General features: G+C 32.5%; 1 protein-coding gene across 2 annotated transcripts in view; it reads right to left on the reverse strand.

The window, feature by feature from the left end:
• Positions 1–18,467: 18,467 nt before the first annotated feature.
• Positions 18,468–21,744, reverse strand: part of LOC105466716 (tolloid like 1) — a 226,004-nt gene continuing 222,727 nt past the window's right edge. For both annotated transcript variants that reach the window (XM_011715828.3, XM_011715829.3), the window contains one exon: positions 18,468–21,577. In XM_011715828.3, coding sequence (XP_011714130.1) covers positions 21,443–21,577 — 135 coding nt within the window. In that variant the 3' untranslated portion in view covers positions 18,468–21,442. The remainder of the gene's footprint in view (positions 21,578–21,744) is intronic.

Genomic DNA, 21,744 nt, shown 5'->3' on the forward strand with positions numbered 1-21,744 from the left:
AAGATGGGGCGAAGTGCACAGATTTTAGTGATTTAGGAGATAATATTGACAGGACTTGGTATGGAATTGGAGATATGGAATATAAAAAGGAAAAAGGATATCTAATATAACACCTAGGTTAGGGCTTAACAACTGGAGGATAAATTACATCATTCATGGAGACAGAGTACATTGAAAGACAATTACATTTAGGGGGTAAGATCTTAACTTCAGTTTATATGTCTTGAGTTTGAAAGGTTTTTGAAATAGATGGTAGTTTGATATTCAGATCTCAAACTTCATAAAGCAGACTAAATTGGTATACATGTAGATATTAACAGTTTCAGGTCAGGATAGGAGGAGAGGGAAACAGTTTCAAATAAAAATACACCTCGGACTGAGACCTGAGGCACTCTCAAAGGCATTATCACACTAATACACTAATCCATACTTTTAGAAACTAATACCAATTACTTAAAGATATGTACTTCATATCTTTTTAAGTCAACTTTTAAAAATCCTTGTTAATAGGAAGTGAAGATTGTAGACACAGATAATCCCAAACTGAAAGAAGCAAAATGAGACATTTCAAAGTATGTTATAAAATAGCTTTAATATAAATGCTGTTTAATAGTTAAGTATAATATTGAGGAATCAAACACATTTGATAATTAACAGTAACCCTGTTAAGGATAATATTCTTGACATATTCCATTATACCAAGTGACCTCAATTTAGTGAACCTATAATGAATACAGAATTATCTGATTATTCACAATTGAGTTTCATTTAGTTTATTATTCCCAAATATATTTTAAAATAAATTCTGAGTTCCTTAACACTCTTCTCAAGCTTATTTGAACATGTCTCTTAAATAAACTTTAACTGGTTAATAACCAGAAGATCAATGCAGATGTAGACCATCAACGCAAGTAAGTCTCAAGAAAAAAAGAAAATAGCACCAAGTTAAGTGATTATTCTAGACAAAATTGCTAAATTATATTCTGTGAAAGATTGTGGAAGACTCAGAATGAATGAGGTGGTCAGAACTTTTTATTTTAAATATGCCACAATTTTTCTATTTGTAAAAATTGATAATATATTAGTATTTATCTTGTGGACTGTTCTGAGAATTGAAAGAGTTAATGCAACTAAAGATCTTAAATTAGTACCAGGCACATGGGATGAGCTTAATAAATATTAGTATAAATTATATGATTGAGAGATTTGGCACACTTTTGAGTAAACTAATGTGTACTTAATTATATTGTTAAAATTCTTATTTACTTGGAAATTAATTTTAGAAAGAAAATAGTCAAGAAGCAAAGTTGGCTCCAATTCATTAATAGTTAGAGATAGCACTGAACTTTTTAAATATAAAATATTAAGTAAAAAAGTAAATTATCATGAGTAATTAAAAAAATTAAATTCATTTGTATGACTAAATGCATGAGTGATCATTAATATGAGAATTTATTGAGGAAGAAAACGAGACATAATAGACCAACTGCTTTATAGGAATAACTTATTATTCATAAATTATATATAGATTAATACATGGTTGGCTACATAGTGTACAGACAGATATCGAGGTAGGTGTAGATATTTCTCTCGTGATAACCAGCTATAATAATAGATATAATTGGGGGAATTTGAACACTGACTATGTAAAATAATGGCATTGTATAAATATTACATTTTCTGAATAATGGAATTGTGCTATAATCATTATAGGAGAATGTCTTTGTCCTGTAATCATTATAGGAGAATGTCTTTGTTTTAAGGGTATAATTTCTGAAATACTTAGGAATGAAGTGTCATGATGTCTGTAACTTACTCTGAAATTACATACGCCAACACATACACAAAGAAAGAGAAATCGAATGTGGTAAAATGTTAACATTTAGTGAATCTGACAATAAAGCAAAGTAAAACATAATAAAACAAAATAAATGGCACAATTTTATTCCAAAAACTATGCCAATCAGTCATATTCTATTGCTTCATTAAATTATTTGTATTAACAACCCTTTAATATTTCATACGGGCAATATCTTTTCTCTTAGAATGTAATTTTCTTCTGTCTATACATTACATCTCCTAGTACAATGCAATACAATGCAAAGTAAAAGCCTAAGAAACACTCTTTTTTTTTTTTTTTTTTTTTTGAGATGGAGTCTCGCTCTGTCACCCAGACTGGAGTGGTACAATCTCTGTTCACTGCAACCTCTGCCTCTCGGGTTCAAGTGATTCTCCTGCCTCAGGCTCCCTGGTGGCTGAGATTACAGGCACGCGCCACTGTGCCCAGCTAATTTTTGTATTTTTTGTAGAGACAGGGTTTCATGAGGTTGGCCAGGCTTGTCTTGAACTCCTGACCTCAGGTGATCCACCTGCCTCAGCCTCCCAAAGTGCTTGGATTACAGGCATGAGCCACTGGGGCCAGCCAGAAATACTCATTTTTGTTAGTTACCATCTGTTACATCAATACCTATTTAAGAGATTCATTTGGGATTTAATTAGTTACATAAAAATCTTATGGACACTGCTGATTCTCTGCCTAAATCCCCTTGAATCACTTTTACCCGTTCTACAGTCTTTTCTCTTGTTTCTGTGGGCCTTTGCTCCATGGTCCATACCTGCTACTATCTTCCAAGAAGTGGCCCTTGGCTATAGATTCACTTGTAAACAAGTCAAGTCAGAAAATCAAGAACCAGAAGTGCTTGGAGTTGACCTTTCCATTACCACCATGCTAGGATGGCCTTTACCTAATGGCTAATCAATGGGCCAGTATGGACACACAGCTCCTTTGACTCAGGGTGAGAACCACTATGAAATGTAATTTATATTCCACAACTTCCATGAAGTCATATCTATCACTTGTTCTCTTCCCCTTCCCTGTTCAGTTTCCCCTACTCTCTTTCCCAGGCTCTTCCTGGAAACACGTTCTTAATACAATACTTGTATCCAAACCCTTGTCTCAAATTCTACATTATTCTAAAAAATATATATTTTGTTGTAGAGTTTACTTTCTTTTTGGTACTTTTGTACTAAAATGAGCATTTTATATATTCCCTAAATCGATTATAAATTAGTATTCTTCTTCGATTACCATTTGTTTCAAAATAGTGCATATGAGTATACATAAACTTTTCTACTCTCACCTTAAGTTTTATTTTAGCAAAATATTGCCTGCGAAAATCACAAATTCAAATTTAAAAGTGTAAACAAGAGAAACTCTTAAAAGGTAGCAGATGGAGAAATTATAATTAAAAAATACTCAAACATTAAAATAAATCTCTTTTACTCATGAATATTCCAAAACTTTATATTTCAGGGAATTCTCTTACTCTCAACCACTTTTTTCCATCTCTGCCCCGCAAAACTAATATACAATGATTCTGCTGTCTCAACTCTTCCCTCCACTCCTCTTCTTCCAAATTCCAGATATTTTATATGAATGTATGCACATATAACCACATGCACCAACAGATATTTTACAGATATACATATAGAAATAAATACAGATATAGATATATAAAATTTTATTATAATTTATATATACTGTTTTTTTGTTTTTGTTTTTTTGTTTTTGTTTTTTTTTTTTGAGGTGGAGTTTCACTCTGTCACCCAGGCTGGAGTGCAGTGACATGATCTCGGCTCACTGCAACCTCCGTCCCCAGGGTTCAAGTGATTCTCTTGCCTCAGCCTCCCGAGTAGCTGAGATTACAGGCATCTGCTACCATGCCTGGCTAATTTTTGTGTTTTTAGTGGAGACGTGGTTTCACCATATTGGCCGGGCTGGTCTCGTACTCCTAATCTCAGGTCATCTGCCTGCCTCAGCCTCCCAAAGTGCTGGGATAACAGGCATGAACCACCACTGCCCAGCCTGTATATACTGATTTTAATGCAATATTTGTTTAACTTAACATGATGCACATTATAATTTCCAGCCATAATAGCCTAGCATTATATCTCCATCCTGAAAATTTGAAATTACTTATACTAAGAAAAAAAAATCTGAGGTTAACTCTTTTTCTGTCTTCTAATATTTTCTTACTTACTCTTAATTCAACCACAAAAAATAATCTGCTTACAAAGATACACAAAATAGGGAAAAATAAACAAAAGAGCAATTGATGATAAAATGAAAATAGAATATGAGAGAAGAGATATAAAATGGAGCATGGAAAGGAGTTAATTTTATTATAGACAAAGAAAGAACAAATTAACCTTGGCCAGGGCCAGGGAAAGGAAGGTGAGTGTAGCAAGCATTCTACATTGCACCTGCCTATCCCCATTTTTCTTTCCAAGTTCCCCTTTGGCACCAGGATGAAAACTGTTGCAAAACTCATTGTTCCTTCAGTGACATCATTTTTAAATAAGTATTTCTAAGTCTTTTCTATTAATTAAATTGGCATAACTCAAGAAAAGAGACTATGAAATGAAATAATAGCCTTAAAAATGATACTAATAAGCTGGATTTTACCTAGCACCTAAGATTAAAAACATAGGTAAATGTTGTAGGTTATATAAAATTAAAGTATTTTAGCCACATTTAATTAAAAGGTGTTTCATAATATTGTGCCATAAAGAAATGTAGTTAGTGTGAAAAAAATAATATTTTTCAAGGATGATTTTTTAAAATATTCTAAATATTTTTAAATTATTTGAAAAGTGAAACGTGATAGTTGCTTTAAACATATATTTTCTTATGTATTTCAGTTCAAAATATTTTCTTTAAAATCTCATTAGAAGTTTTCAGAAATGCTAGAAATTACACAAACCAGCTAGCAAAACAAACAAATGAAAAACAGCTACAAAAAACACAAAACAACAAAAAACCCAAAACACAAAAACCAAACAAGTGCCTGAAAAGGGGTGTCCTTTCTTACTTCCTCCACCCACTACTGCCCTCAGCTGTTTGGGATTGACCTAACATTTTTCGAGGGATTTGCTTTCTCACTGTATTAATTAAAATGCTTATTTTTCAGAGGATTATTTTTGATTTGTTGGGTTTTTTTTTTTTTTTTGGCTTTTGTGATATTAAAGACAGCTGGCGTGAAATGGTCTCATAGCAAGAATTAGCACTTAGCTACAAATTGTATGATAACAAATGCAGTGTTTCTCTTCTTTCTATTTGGCTCAGAAACATGTTAAGGAATATTTAAGAAAAGGTAGTGGGAAAAAAACTAGAAAACATGAGGATCTTGGCTTTAGACTTGTGCTAGATGGCAACAGCATGTGTTTACTACTAAAATTTCTCTCTCATGAACCCTGAGAAGCAAGTAGGAAAGGAAATTTAAATCCTACCACTATGTCATTTTCCAGGTCCAATATATGGTAAACATCTATATTTAGTAGACCAGCCATAAGCAATGCTTTCAAACTTTTATTTTGTTTTCATTGTTTCCTGGGATTGTGCCACAAAGGATATCTTCATTTGGTAACTTCCACTTGAAATACATCAATACCCCAATTAAAATAAAAAGAAAAAAATGCCAATTACTAAAATTAAATCTAATAATTTGAAATTCAACAGCTCCTTTTGTGTTGAAAGTTCTTTAGAAAATTTAAGGTGATATTACAGTAGTGAAAGTCACAAAGATAGTGTGGTAGGCAACCATGATTGATGCTTACCTGTATAATCCCTTTCTTTTGAGTGTGGGCTGGACCTAGTGAATAACTTCTAGCAAATAGAATATGGCAAAAGTGATGGAATGCCACTTCTGAAATTGGTTATAAAAAGGCTGTGATGTATATCTTGATTGTTGATTGTTCTCTTTCTGTCTCTTGTTCAGTCACTTCTATTAAAGCTACATGTTGTGAACTGCCCTTAGGAAAGATACTCATATCTAGGAACTGAGGAAGGCCCCTGTACAACAGCCAGTGAATAACTGAATCCTGCTGACAACCACATGAATGAGGCTAGAAATGACTTTTCCCCAGTCAAGCTGTCAGATTAGATCACTGGCCCAATAGACACCTTGATTGGGGACTTTCAAGAGACCTTAAGGCAGAGGCACCAGGTTGTATCACCTTATTTCTAATCCGCAGCATCTTTGAGGTAAAAAAAAAAAAACATACTTCTTGTTGCTTCATTTCAGAGTAATTTATTACACAGTAATAGATAACTAATATAGATGCCAACTGCAAATGTATTTGGTATTTTAGGTGGATATCTGTTTAGAACCTATTCTCATCTCTTTTCATAACTTAGCATACTTTCTGGGCTACAAAATTTGAAACTACATTTCCTAGAATTCCTTGCAAGCTGAGGTTTTGATTGAACATAATTAAATTCTGATAGAAGCAAATGTGTGAATTTTGGAAGACAAAATGAGGTAGAAGCCATCTCTCTGCTACTGTTTTCAGCTCAGCAGCTTGGTCATGGGTCTGTGATGATTTTCTCCAGCAGTGTTCCTGGATCTACTCTCCAGTTCTGAGGGTATCAGGAGGCACTAATAGCCATGAAAATCTCTTTATATTTGCAACAGCCATGTGTTCTTGAACCTAAAAACTCAACAGACAGTCTTCTGAGTTTCTGCCTTTCAGACTGTGGCAGTAGCACATTCTGTAGCAATTCTCTAGTAGGTTACTTTTGTGATCTCACAGAGACAATACTAGTAGCCCCTCTACTCTTTTCACAAATACATGAATTAATTCTATTTTTGCTTAAGATATCATACATAGCTTCTAATTATTATGCTGAACTCAGACTCATGCTTTTCATACTTATAAAAAGCAGGTGCTTTATCTATTGGGTTTTTTCCAATATCTCTTTATTTTTAATTTTAATACAGTTTATTCAAGCAAGGGACAATTCATGAATTGGGCAGCACCACGAGCCAGAAGAGCTTCAAGAGCTCTGTTCAGCAGTGTGAGCAGCAAGATCTGATAGTCCAGAAACAAAAGCAAAGTAGAGAAATCACCTGACTGACTACAGCTAGGCATTGGCCTTATTTAGGCATGGTGTGATAAGGCATTTACTTTACCTGGGCATGGCCTGATCAGGTGGCTTTTAAAAATTTGTATTTTTTAATTGTAAACTGACAAATTATAACCATATATATTTATGGAGCATGAATTGAGGTTATGATTTATGAATATGATGCACGTACAATTAAATCAAGCTAATTAACATATCCATTACCTCAATTTTTCTTATTTATTCATGGTGAGAATATTTAAAATTTACTCCCTTAATGATTTTGAAATGTACATTACATTACTACCTACTATATACACCATGATGTGCCATATAGCTCAAAAAAAAAACTATTTCTATTTCTTCTGAATAACTGAGATTTTGTACTCTTTGATCATAATCTTTACATGCCCATCCCATCCCACTCCAGCCTCTGGTAACCATCATCCTACTATTTTTTTTTAGTTTGATTTCTTTAGATTCCACATATAAGTGAGACTATGTGGTGTTTGTCTTTCTTTGCCTGGTTTGTGTCACTTGGTATAATATTCTCTGATTTTACTCATGTTGTCACAAATGACAAAATTTCTTTTATAAGGCTGACTCGTATTCCATTGTGTATATATACCACATTTTCTTTATCTATTCATCTGTTGATGAATATTTAGGTAGATTTCAAACTTGTCTATTCTGAATAGTCCTGCAATAAACATGAGAGTGCAGGTATCTCTTTGACATAGTGATTTCAAATATTTTGGGTAAATACCCAAAAGTGGGATGACTGAATCATATGGTAATTTTATTTTTAGTTGTTGAGGTACCTCCACATAGTTTTTCATGATGACTGTACTAATTTACATTCCCACCAACAGTGTATAAGGGTATTTTTTCCTCCACATCCTTACCAACACTTCTTATCTCTTGTCTTTTTGATAATCACCATTCTAACAGATATAAGGGGCTATCTCATCGTAATTGTAATTTGCATTTCCCTAATAATTAGTGATATCTCAAGAAATTAGGAAAAAAAATGTACCTTGATGCAATAAGGGTCAGTTATAATAAAGCCACAACTAACATTATACTCAATAATGAAAAATTAAAACTCTTTCCAATAAGATCTGGAGCAAGACAAGGAGGCCCACCCTCACTACTTCTATTCAACACAGTATTTGAAATTTGTGCCAGACCAAATAGTCAATAAAAACAAATAAAAAGCATCCATATAGAAAAGGAAGATGCAAAATTGTTTCTGTTTGCTAATGATACAATCTTATGTAGAGAAACCTCTAAAGATGTCAGTAAAAACTTGTTAGAACTAATAAATAACTATGGTAGTGTTACAGGATAAAACATCAACACAAAAAATAGTAGCATTTCTACACAGTAACAACAAAGTTTCTGAAAAAGAAATCAAGAGAACTACTCCATTTACAATTGCTACAAAAATTAATATACTTAGGAATACATTTAACCAAATAGATAAAAAGACCTTACACTGAAAATGTTGATGGAAAAAATTGAAGAACACACAAATAAATGAAAAAATCCCACATTCATGCACTGGAATAATTAAAATTGTTAAAGTGTCTACATGATCCCAAGCAATCTATAGATTCAATACAATCCCTATCAAAATTCCAATACCATTTTTTATAAATTCATATGCTACCATGAAAAAACCTCAAACAGCCCAGACAATCACAAACAAGAGAAAAAAAGCAAAACTGAAGGCATCACACTACCTGATTTCAAACTATATTTCAAAGCAATAGTAATGAAAACAGTATCATACTAATATAAAAATGGATCAATCAACCCAAAAATAGAGAGCTGAGAAGTTAACTCACATATGTGTATAGTCAATTGATTTTCAACAAAGGTTCCAAGAACAGACAAAGGGAAAAGGACAGTCTCTCAATACAAAGTATTGGGAAAAGTAGTTATCTACATGCAAGGAAAATGAAATTGGATGCTTATTTCAACCTGACGCTATCAAACTGTTAGAACAGAAATATATGTGAGAAACTACACAACATTACACAACATTGGTCTGGGTAATGATTTGTTTTAGATTTGATAACAAAAGCACAGGCAACAAAAACTAAAATAGGCAAATGGGATTACACCAAAATAAAAAGCTTCTGCACAACAAAGAAAACAATGGAAAGATTAAAGAAATAACTTATGGATTCGTAGAAAATGTTTGTAAGCCATATATCTGATAAAGAGTTAATATCCAAAATACATAAGAAACTAAGGCAACTCTACAGAAAAAAATATAGTTTGATTAGGAAATGAGAAAAGGGCCTGCATAGACATTTCTCAAAAAATATATACAATATCTATTTATATTTTTATAACAGACTTATGCATGGTCACCTTTATGTAATACTCTAGCATGCAGTTAATTTGGTTATATTAATAACACTTAGTAGCACTAAAAATGTGTATTAATTGCTTCCTTTTTATCACTAATAATCTCTTTTTCTGGCACAGTTCTCCACCTCTAGACAAAATTTTAATTGTTAGTCTTTTCATTTGACTCCACAAAAGCAAGACTTCCTCCAATATTATTCATTTCAGATGAATAGAGGTATTTAATAGCTCTCAATCTATGATAAAGTAGGTTCAGGTTTGCTGAAGATTAAGGTAGAATAAAAATGGAACTTATTTTCATCTCAAACTTCGTATCTCTGAATTTGCAATCTTACCTGTTATACTGAGATCCTTATCATTCTTTTCAGAAATTTTAAAGGAACAAAATGACATTTTGAAAAAACAAATTATTAAGTGGAAGTAAAATATGTACACATTTAGCATCATTCTTCCGTATTAAACAAACAACTCTTACATTTACAGATTAAATTATAGGTTGATAAGCTAGTCTTTTTAAGGGCTTAAAAATGACTTATCTTTTCATACAGGTAGCTTAGGGTAGTTAAGAAAAATACTTGCTTAAAAATTGAAATATAAGTTTTCCTTATTGCTGAAAATTTATTTGAGTTGCTATAAAATGACCTTAGCATCTTAACCCAAATTTGTTTAAAATACACATGAGACAAATTGGAGAGAGAGAGAAGAGAGAAGTCTCATTTTTATTCTAAAAAAGTAATTTCACAGTTTTGTAATGTAACCAAACTAAACATACTTATAAAGAAAGAAGGATAACGATAACATATTTCATCTTCATTATTACAAATGACAATCTCTTTCTGTATTAGTCATATGGTTTATTAACTTCGTATCAGTGTTACTCAGAAAATATTCCAGATCTTAAGGTGACAAGTACTCATTTTTTGAATTATATAAATTTTAGCATATTAGATTAGTTCAACTTAATTTAATTCAATCCCATTTCAATTCAATTCAATTTAGCCAATCTGTAAAGGAGGTCTTTTTAGTGTGCAGTTCTGTGTAAGTACAGAAAAAAAAAAAAAAAATAGCATCTACTTGCTTTTGAGGATCTCAAATCATTGCACAGAAAAAATATCAACATAAGAATAAATGAAATCAGCATGACAAGTAATTTGGGGGTATCCTGAGAAGTGCACTCAAGATAATTTGCAAAACCTTTTCTGTAGTGCTTTCTAAAGCATATTATCTCATAACAAAAGCTATATATTTGACACACAATATAGTGCAAAATTGATTTACCTTGCCTTTCTCCACAGAATTACTTAGAGGAAACTGTAGCGTAAAATGCATATTATCTTTATAATTCATAGATCACATACTAACAGAAATCTTTTATAATAGCTGGCATTTGGGATATTTTTCTCATATTGAAGTACAATCCTGATCTCATTAAAATTAATAAAACAGAAAAATCATGATTAAAAATGATTTATAAATTTATCAGTTTAATAATGTTCCTTGAAGTTAGGACAATCCTCTGTAGAAGGCTAAAACTAAGCATAACTCAAATACATTTTTATTTCTGGATTCTCATTTGAGTTGTTAACTGTATTGATTGACTGAAAATTATCAGGTTTTTAAAATCTTTTTTTGTATCTTAGCAACTACATCATTTGTTGTCTTTTTTCTTCTAATACACAATAGTGCCTTTAGGATATGGATTTCTTGTAATTTTTCAAAAAAATTTTTTAAAAATATTTCCAATTTTCCTACAGTGTTCTGTAATTAGATATTTAATTGAATTATGGATCAGCATTTTCTGTCAAGTACATTTTGGCAAAGATTAACAGTCAACCTCTGCACAGATTCACAGCCCCTCACTCTGCATCAAAAATGATCTAATACTTGGATAGTAAAAGTGCAACATAAAATGTTGCTTCATTTTTAACAGGTTCCTTTCTATCTGAGCATTTGATCCCTTAAGTCCTAGCTCTGTTGGAAGTTTGAGGATACCTTAAACACAGAATTATTTTCTTTTTAAAAGTTTTAACCCACTTTTCTGTTTATTCCTGATGGAATATATTAGTTTTAGGCAAACTACTCTATTATAACTCTAAATAGAAATCAACAAAATTTAATCAAACTGCATAAAATCATGTACTTAATGGGAAAGCGAATGGCTTTCCTTGCTTTTAAGGTAGACAACTTTGAACATATTAGCATTTAAAATCACACTATAAAGAGCAAAATGAAAATCTGAATTTATGATTACTTTTTACATTTAAATACAATTTATATATCTACCCCTCTTTAAAGGGAGTCTCTTCATCACAGACACCGTGTGATCTTGGAAGTTATGTGTTTTATATTCAAGATTCCCGTCTGTAATATTGGAATAATAATACTTATCTCACAAGGTTATTGTGCACTCTATAAATGCTGAATCTGAATTAAAAATATACATACACATGAATTGTAATATTTTATTTTAAAATCTCTTGAATACGTATTTTTAAAAAATCAGAAATCATGTTGTAAAGAAGCTAAAGGGGAAAAAAGAGAAAGAAGAGAAGGAGGAGATTGGCATTCCTAGCTGGCAATTTTTTAATAATTTATGGTACATACAAATGTTTGTTTTTAATATAGCCAAATATTTAATTCTTATGATTGTGGATTTATTAAAATTGTGTAAAGGTCATAAATACATAATGTACATTTATATTCTAATATTATATCATATTATATACACCAATTGTCTATTTATTGCTTCTCGATTCTAAATATGTTTTTCATTGCCTGCTGTAGAAAATGGAGCTGGTCCCTTTGAACAATTGTCCTTTGCTCTCCTGATATGAAGCTGCATCAATACAGAACAATGCAGGATGTTGCTGGAGGAAGGGGCTTCTCCTCCTAGTTCTGGTGTGCTTCTCTGTTTCTCTCAGCAGGCTCTGGAAGATTGCACAGCTTCCCTGTAGCCCAGCTACTGGAGTTCAGGTGACTTCCTAAAACCAGTTCAAAACGAGTTTTTCTATACCAAGGAATTAAATTTATGCTCAATGAAAAAGAGCATCTGAAAATCTTAGAGTCAAATAGTTATCCAGAATGTTTGCATTTTGGATGCATCACTGGTTACATTCTTGTCAGCAGTGTATAAAAGTTTCTGTGCTATACATCCTTGCAAACACTTGATAGTGTTTAAGACTTTAGTTACTAATGCAATAGATATCAGATAGTATCGTATTATTTAAATTTGAATTTTCCAAATAATAGCAATGTCAAACATGTTTTCATCCATTTTTTTAAACCATTCTGCCTTCATCTGTGAATTTCTTGTGTGTATCCTTTGCACATTTATTGATTACATTGGTTGCCTATCTTCTTCTTTAAAGGATCAAGTGGCATTTTAGGATTTCTAGGTCAACAGACAATGTCTTCAAGTCTTAACTTTTCTTGCCAAAAGGCTAACAGTCATTTTATGTATCATTCTTAGGTCGTGGAGTGGACGCAAACAGGCAGTGAGCTGAATTTGATTCACAGGATGTAGTGGACGCAAATAGGCAGTGAGCTGAATTTGACTCACAAGATGTAGATTGCCAATTCCTTATCCAACAGGGTTGTTTTGGCCGGGCGCGGTGGCTCAAGCCTGTAATCCCAGCACTTTGGGAGGCCGAGACGGGCGGATCACGAGGTCAGGAGATCGAGACCATCCTGGCTAACCTGGTGAAACCCCATCTCTACTAAAAAATACAAAAAACTAGCCGGGCGAGGTGGCGGGCACCTGTAGTCCCAGCTACTCGGGAGGCTGAGGCAGGAGAATGGCGGGAACCCGGGAGGCAGAGCTTGCAGTGAGCTGAGATCGGGCCACTGCACTCCAGCCTGGGCGACAGAGCAAGACTCCGTCTCAAAAAAAACAAAAAACAAACAAACAAAAAAAAACAAAAAAAAAACCAGGGTTGTTTGTATCCTTCTGAATTTGAGGGTTTTAAAAATAATCTGGTTTCTAATCCTTTGTCAGATATATATCTTGCAAATACCTTATATCACACTATCTCTCTTACTAAGATCTTAATATCTTCAGATTATCATCATGAATTATATTTTTATGATTTTGATAATTGTATATGTTTTGAGACTCTAGATTTACATTAATCAAAAATTTTTAAATGTTATAGATGCATTGTTTCTTTTATCATTGGAGTTGCTAATTTTATTCCAAATAGTCTCTTATGCCTAAAAAACATCAGCTATCATTAGTTTAAAATATGCCCAATACATTTTTTCACTTTCAGCTTTTCTCATGCTGTTTCACAAGCATCTTTTCTAAAAGTTTATAGATGACACTTTAATCCAATCTGAATATACCTTTTCTTAAATTGGAAATTTTAGTGTACTTACATTTATTGCAATTACTAGTGTATTTTTTATTTCTCACTCATAAAATGGGGACAATAAATTCTAACTCACATGTCTGTGAGAATTGTATGAATTAATATCTCAGACACTTAGTAAAATGCCTGGAAGATGTGTTTTACATCTTAAATATTACTTATTACTGTCTTTTTACCATCTTATTTTGTGCTGTCCATGTTTCTCACTTTTTCTATGCCTCTTAATCTTCCTTTTATAAAATCCTCAAGATTTATTATTTTTACGCTATCTTTCTCTCTACTTGTTTAGAAGTTATATATCCTACTTTTATTCTTTTGGTTAGCCTACCATTTTACCCTGAACATTTAACAAAACATTAAAGTAATCCACTTCTTAAACACTACAAAGACCTTAGAACTTTTCAACTTCAATTAATCCTCTCTAGTTGTACATGATATTATATTATTGTTTCATATGTACTTCCACTTTCTTTTAAAATTATTCACTAATATTATAATAACATTATAGCAAGATAATTAACATTATTTTATAGTAGTAAATATCTTAAATTGACACATAATCACCAATCCTTGAATAACTAATCCTTCTTGCATATCATATAGTTCGTATTTGTAAGTAGTATTTAACAGGGTATAAAAATTTAGGTTGACAATTATTTACTCTTGATATCTTGAAGACTTGATTTCACTATAGTCTGTATTGGAAAGTCTGCTATATTTCTATAACTACCTTCTTGATGATCTGCCTTTTTCTTTGACTACTTTTAAGACTTTTAAACTTTGTATTAATCACTTTCAGTACTATGTGTCTAATCTTTATTTTTATGTATTTTTATGTATTTAGCTTTAAGGGCAGCTTTATTTTTATGTGTTTTCTAAGTGCAGTCTTATTTTTATGTATTTTGGGGGGAATTTTTTTTGTTTCCCGAATGTGAGGATACATGTCTGCCAAAAGTTTCAGGGCATTTCAGATATTTATACTGAATATTTTATTCTCCTCCATTCTCCATATTGTCTTCCTCTATAACTCCTAAAAATACATATTGAACATTCACATCTACTTCTCATATCTCTTAAAATTTATTTTTTCATCTGTTTGTTTCTCTGTTGTGTCCTGTGATTCTTATGTGCTTCCACTTCATAAATGATATCATCAACCATATCAACTACATTTTTTATTTCAATTACTGTATTTTTTCATTTCTGCAAGTTTAATTTATTTAAAAATCTACTCAGTATTTTGAAAGTGTCTATAGTTTTTCCACATATTTCCATTTCCTTTCCTTAATCATTTTAATATACTTTTCTTTTTACTCTACATTTGATCATTTCAGCATTTAAAATTCTTAAAAGTCTAATTCTGTTACTTACTATTTGGGATTACTCTTACCTGATCTTTCCATAGATTTTTCTGAATTGTGGCATCATATTCTATAATCTGTGTGCATATGTTGTCTAGGTTGCAGTTATGTGCTTCCAAATTCTTTTGTATATATACACGTGTGTGTGTGTGTATGTGTGTGCATGTGTGTGCATGCATGTGTATGCGTGCTTTTCAGAGAGCTGGGTATTATAGGGACTTTACTCATCTTTAAAAAAATCACTCATTGACTTGGAAGGGAAGCAAATAGTGAGACAGTGAGGCATTTTACTGTCCTGCAATCACACTATTGGTAAAAAACCTCCTTTTTCCCCACCAGTTAGGTCTTATTGATTGGAGATAGTGGGTTAAATGTATTTCATATTTAGAACTACAATTTGTCAAGTGCTGCTGATACTAGTATTAGGTATCTCTTTTTATAAAACATATTGTTTACAAAAAGCCCCAATTGTCCATCCTGAGATTCAGTAATTTATAAATTAAAAACAAAAGTAATACATGCAGAGAAAAACTTATTTTTATAGGACAACTGAATTTTTTAAAATGCTCAAATGCAGAACCAAGGATGTTTAAGTTGATGCTAGTCTCAAAATACAAACCACACAATTTGACAAAATGCCCCCAAAAGGAAGTAGAATACACATGTATGTTTCGTTATTGAAATTTCAACTTTGAGAGGTTACTTTACATTAGTGCCTATCTCTTTAGTATGTAAACTTCACGAGAGCAAAGGTTGCTGCTTTTTTCTTTTTTATCTCAAATTCATAGTACTTAGCATGGTATGAAGTATATTAGCAGGCATTAAGCAAATATTTCTTCAGTGAATAAATAGAATAAATGAATGAGTAAAATACACTGTTGTACTATGCGTTTTGGTTTGAAAATGGCAAAACTTATTATGAGTGACCTTTTAGTCCCAGGGAATTCAAACACAACTAATATACGTATAGTAAGTATAACAATTGAAAACTTTATGAAAAATTTTTCATAAAGAAATGTTTCATAAAGAAACATTGAAAAAGTTATGATTCCCCCGGAAAATTTTCCTGTAATTTACTTTTAGTCTCAATTGTAGTTCCTTCAGGAATATCCACTAAATAATTTTTAGGGGAGGCTTACATATTGAAGGCTTATTATGTATAATCCTTTCACTTTGTACTTTCTGGGCAGTCTTTCTGTTTAAATATTCTTAATGTCATTCCTTAAAGTAATTCCTCTCACACCCCTATTACCACTGTGACATCACCACTGTTTTTAATGTTAGCTATCACTTTTTTGTGGCATTAATTATAACATAAAAATATTACAAGGGAATATAGATGCACTTTTATATTTTGATGGAAATTTATTGTATTTAGCTAAATTTTTACAGTTGCTCTTCAAAAAAAAAAAACTAACAGAGCTTTCAAATGATAATGCAACTTTTTCTTTCTTAGATTTGTTGTATAATTAAATATTGTGGCTAATATAATCATCCTATAATATTATTCAATAGAAGAAGCACCACTGAATCTATTTTTAAATTGTAATTTGCAAAATAGACTGAAGCATTGAGCACATGTTTAAAATAGTGTAAATCAGTTTAGTAACCTTCATTGCTATTTGTTTTCAGATGCAAGTATGCTCTCAAAATTTGATAGTTGAGCAAAAATAAAATGTTATATAAGTAACTTTCCAGATATAAGGACAACACAGACAGACAAAACAAGGTCAGAGGGACTGGTGAAGCTGTTAGCTTATATTCATATAGAAATATAACAACAGAAGCAATGTCAGTATTTACTCATATACCTCCAACCTGGCAATAAATAAAGATAAGTCCTGATGTTGGACCTTCTAAGTGCCTCAGTCTGCGTAGAGTTTAATAGATCTCTTTTCAACTGCTTTTTATGCAGATACATTTCCACCTACAAGTTTTTTGAAGTTAGAAGTTGATATTCATGGTATTCATTTGCTGCTTAGAATATTGGATGAGAAGGAGGTCATATATAGTGAAGTGTGTTCACAGCCTTATAATTCCTTTGTTTTCATCCTGCATGGGTACTTGCATTAGGGTGTCATGACTGGAACTAGAGTTACATGGCCAGCTTGGATTCAGGTTCAATATACTGGAGTGAGGGAAAGTTAGGCAAGTTGGAAACTAGACAGTGAAAATGTAGATGTCAGAAGAAAGTTTGGAGACGAATAATGCTATTTCACAAAATATCAGAGCCAGCATTCCCACTACTTGGTTCCTAATCTAATGACAAAGTTTCTCAGTTTTATAACAATAACATAAAACACCAAAAGCTAAATATTCATTGGAAACCAATTACCATGCATTGAAGGATAAAAACTTTCAATTCATTCACCGGCCACCGTTTTTCTCTTTTTGATAAGTTCTTATTACACATTTGTTGTTGTAAAATAGAAAGCATTACTGCAACTCAAGTTATACATCTTTAGGAGGCAGTTATATTTTCTGCTTTCCTCCTTCCATACCTGATTTAACAAGTGGCATCAAAAATTTTCCATAAGGCAAGTCTTATTCTTATTAGTAAATAATAGTTTCCAAATATTTGATAACTGTTTTAAGTAATTTATAATTTCACACAGGGTTATACTCCTTCTAAATCTACATAAATATATAATTTAATGTTTCTTTTAAAAAATAAATTTTAACCTTACAAAAATAAAATTAGTTACTTGATGCTTTTAGAGATTTTTCTATATGGCAGAACGAAATTTGATATTTGAAGCTTATCACCAAAAATACAGCCGTATCACAAACCAAATAAAAGAGGCTAAGATATCTTAAAACAAAGTTAAGCAGAATTTGAATCTCATACTGTGACATATTAAAATGAGTCATACATAGCAAAAATCCAGCCATCTAGGAATGGGATACTTGAGGGTTTTGGAAACACAATTGCTTCTCATCCATTTCTTTTTTTTTTTTTTTTTTTTTTTTTTTTTTTTTTGAGACGGAGTCTCGCTCTGTCACCCAGGCTGGAGTGCGGTGGCCGGATCTCAGCTCACTGCAAGCTCCGCCTCCCGGGTTCACGCCATTCTCCTGCCTCAGCCTCCCGAGTAGCTGGGACTATAGGCGCCCGCCACCTCGCCCGGCTAGTTTTTTGTATTTTTTAGTAGAGACGGGGTTTCACCGTGTTAGCCAGGATGGTCTCGATCTCCTGACCTCGTGATCCGCCCGTCTCGGCCTCCCAAAGTGCTGGGATTACAGGCGTGAGCCACCGCGCCCGGCCATTTCTTTTAAAAAGTTATTTTGTCCATTTATGTTAAGTCACTATCTCCTGAATAAACTACAGTTATATTCAAAATTGACTTTTAAAAATAATTTAATAAAATCCAGTGAGAACAGTGATTTTTTCTTTTTTTTTTTTTTTTTTTTTGAGATGGAGTTTCGCTCTGTCGCCCAGGCTGGAGTGCAGTGGCCGGATCTATGTATAGTCAGAGAGGACAATATGGGAGTTAGGATTTTGGCAAATATAAAGCACAACCAATATACTGATGTAGGGTGGAAAATAATTTAAAAAATTAATTTAATAAAATGTCTGGAGCAGTAACTAACAATTATTAACAACACAACAATGAAGCTGTCTGTATTTTCATTTAACAACACATTTAAGGCAAATGTTGAATTAATATAAAAATAATATGCGGTAAACTGATATCTGACATGACACAATAAAAATCAATTTTCATGTTGAAGACCTAGTTATGGCAACATCTCTGCGTGCCTTCTAAATACCTAATTTCTCAGTGTGCAGAGCATAGCTCACCATGGCGTAGTAAGATATCAATCAGAATAGCCAGAATATTTCTTAATATAGACCAATACATTTCCCCTATCACATCAGGCAAAATAATTTAATATATTTATTTTCACAAAAGGTTCATACTAACTCCGAACTATAGTTTATTTTAAATTTCTAGTACTAATTCTGATTCTTAAAGACAGCTATCATTGATATTCTAAGTTTCATGCTGTTCTCGAAAAGAACAAAATGCCTATCTTGAGAGTTTTACTCTAATTCACCCCTAAAATTTACTTTATGTGGGAAAGTTTCACCATAAAAAATCTACTATTTATGTAGGTCAAGATTGATTCTACTACCTTTGTAGAACAAGCAGAGACTCTTATATAAGATAAACTGGGTTTCAACATCTGACTTTACACTGTGACTCTGGGAAGGTTAAATAAATTCTTTGAGCCTCACTTTCTGAACTACAAAACGAGAACATGATGACAGTCCTCAGAGTGTAGCATGGAATTTAAAAAGAGCTAGTGCACACTCCTAGCATGGAGTAGGAGTAGTATAGAACAGTATAGGTGTTAATGTTAATGATTTTTTCTCCTCTTTCCCATTCCTGGCATATTTTGGCTAACTGGAGAATAGTGAGAAAATATGGAAGAAGTTACTGGAATGAATCAGCTCTACTAACAGGCTCATCTACATTGCAGGCAATAGTTATACATTTTCAAAGTAACATTCAATAAGATCAAAATGTTGGTTTTAAAAATGTATTTACATTTTACAATTCATATGCAAGAAATATTTTCAGGGCAACAGTTTAAAAAAAAAACAGATAAGCTACATCTGTGTGTATAGTTTAATTTTGTAAAACTGAAAGAATATACCCAATTGTATTCAATGTTGTATGCTCATGGACAGGTAACAGAAACAAAGCTACCTCATACAGTAATCTATATTGACATCAAAATAGAGTTTCTCTAAAGGAAAGAGCCTTTCTTTAATGGGATTGATCATAATTAGAAGTTCCCATTATTTGTCCATGAAACCTAAGGAAGGTGCTATTTCAAATGGAATTCTAGTAGAACTTGGCACATACATTTTAACTTTTCAACCACCCATTATTTTTTACCTCTTGTAGTGCCACTCACTCAGACAATCACACATCTACATTCATTAATTTTAAAAACACACATGCCTTTAAAGCAGAAAATTCATCCTCAAATTACATTTTCTACAAAAAAAGCAGGACACCGTATTTATATCCAATGCTTCAGTCATGGAAATGCATTTTCTTCAGAGAGCTGTTAGTTAACATACACTCTTATGTTCAACATTTCAAAAGGTGTGTTTTAGGAGGATCTGTTTGATCATGTGCAAGAATTCTAAGGCATTATAAGTAGTTGTTCCACAGGACAAGGGTTGCCCTTGCAATGATATACTCTTGATACATTTGACAAGTCTTTAGTCTTCAAATGCCACCAGCCATAGGGAGACATTCGTAGTCTACAGGTGGGTTGGCTCAAAGGTCAAAAACTTGTTTAAAAAAAAGTTTATGGAATAGCACCATAAGAAGTCTTTCAGAAACAAACATTTTTTTCCAGCATTGCATTTTGAAAAAATGAATCCCAGGAAGAGAAAAATGAAAGAGATCTTTCAGTTCTCACAAGACCTACTTCTGCTTCATTTCATTTTTAAAAAATAGATTAACCATGACAACATCAACAATAATAGCTACAACAATAACAGATCGACAACAAAGGAAAGACAATAGCAGCAGCAGTAACTTGAGTAATGAACCATCCAGACAGTCATTCAGAAGAATCCTGCTCACACCTCTTCGGCGTTTTCTCATAAGGTTCATAAGACATCACAGGCTTCTTGGATTTGGTGTGAAAGGCAGCACTTCCAAAAAAAAGAACTAAGTTTACCATTTCACTGGACATTTTCCGAGACAAAGAACTGATGTCTAGAATTTAACTGCAATAATAGACACCACTGACATTTCAAACTCATCAAAATGTAAGTACACTAAAGTGGTCTCAAGATCATTTGTGTTTCAGAGGTTAAGCTGGCCTGCAAGTGGAAATAATGAAGCTGAAATATCCCAGTTTCCAAACACCAGACACACACATACACATGGAAAGTACAAATCACCCTCGAAAGACTCCCATTTCACATCACCTTACATGGATCTGGTTTACACTGTATCCAAGATACAAAGTCAGCAATTATCCTAAGACAACCAGAATAGTGTTTTCCAGTTTATGACCTGCAAGATCATTTTATGTCCCCAAATCTTGACAAATTGTCAAAAAGAACTCTGCAGGGTCACAACTCCTGAATTAAACTGTCTGAATTGTGAGGCATCTATTTCAAGCTGTGAACAAAAGCTTGTAGAGTCTTCCTTGAAGTATGTGATGCCCTTTCACCAGCTTTACTAATACCATCAAGCACGGAGTTCAAATATCCTTGTAATGCTGACGAAGGTTTCGCTGGAAACTTCTCTTTTAGTACAAAGATAATTATGGTCTTACAGGGATTTTTTTTGTTCAAACTCTTTATATAAAACATTTGTGCCAATATCTTCAGTTTTAAAAAAAAATATGTCTTCTCTCCATTATGCACATTCTTTTGTGTTCTGACAGAGGTTTTGGTGTTATTTTTTGGTATGTGTGGTATCTGGATATCTTATGCTTTTGTATCTTATATGAAATCCCTTCTTGTTGATTGTGTCATCCGTGTGGAAATGAATTAAAACTGCATCTCCAATTGAATAAATCTCTTCTGGGGGCTGAAGGAAAACAAAAACAACAAGCAAGTAAACAAGCAATAAAACGAATCACTTTTTCTTCAGTGTAACGCACGTTTGGGAATACTTTGCTTTGGAATATAATTTATTCCTCCCAACAACCTTGGAGAGTAGGTATAATCTACTTCTTCACTTTATAGAGGAGAAAA

Source organism: Macaca nemestrina, chromosome 3, assembly GCF_043159975.1.
Source record: "Macaca nemestrina isolate mMacNem1 chromosome 3, mMacNem.hap1, whole genome shotgun sequence".
Classification (NCBI taxonomy): domain Eukaryota; kingdom Metazoa; phylum Chordata; class Mammalia; order Primates; family Cercopithecidae; genus Macaca; species Macaca nemestrina.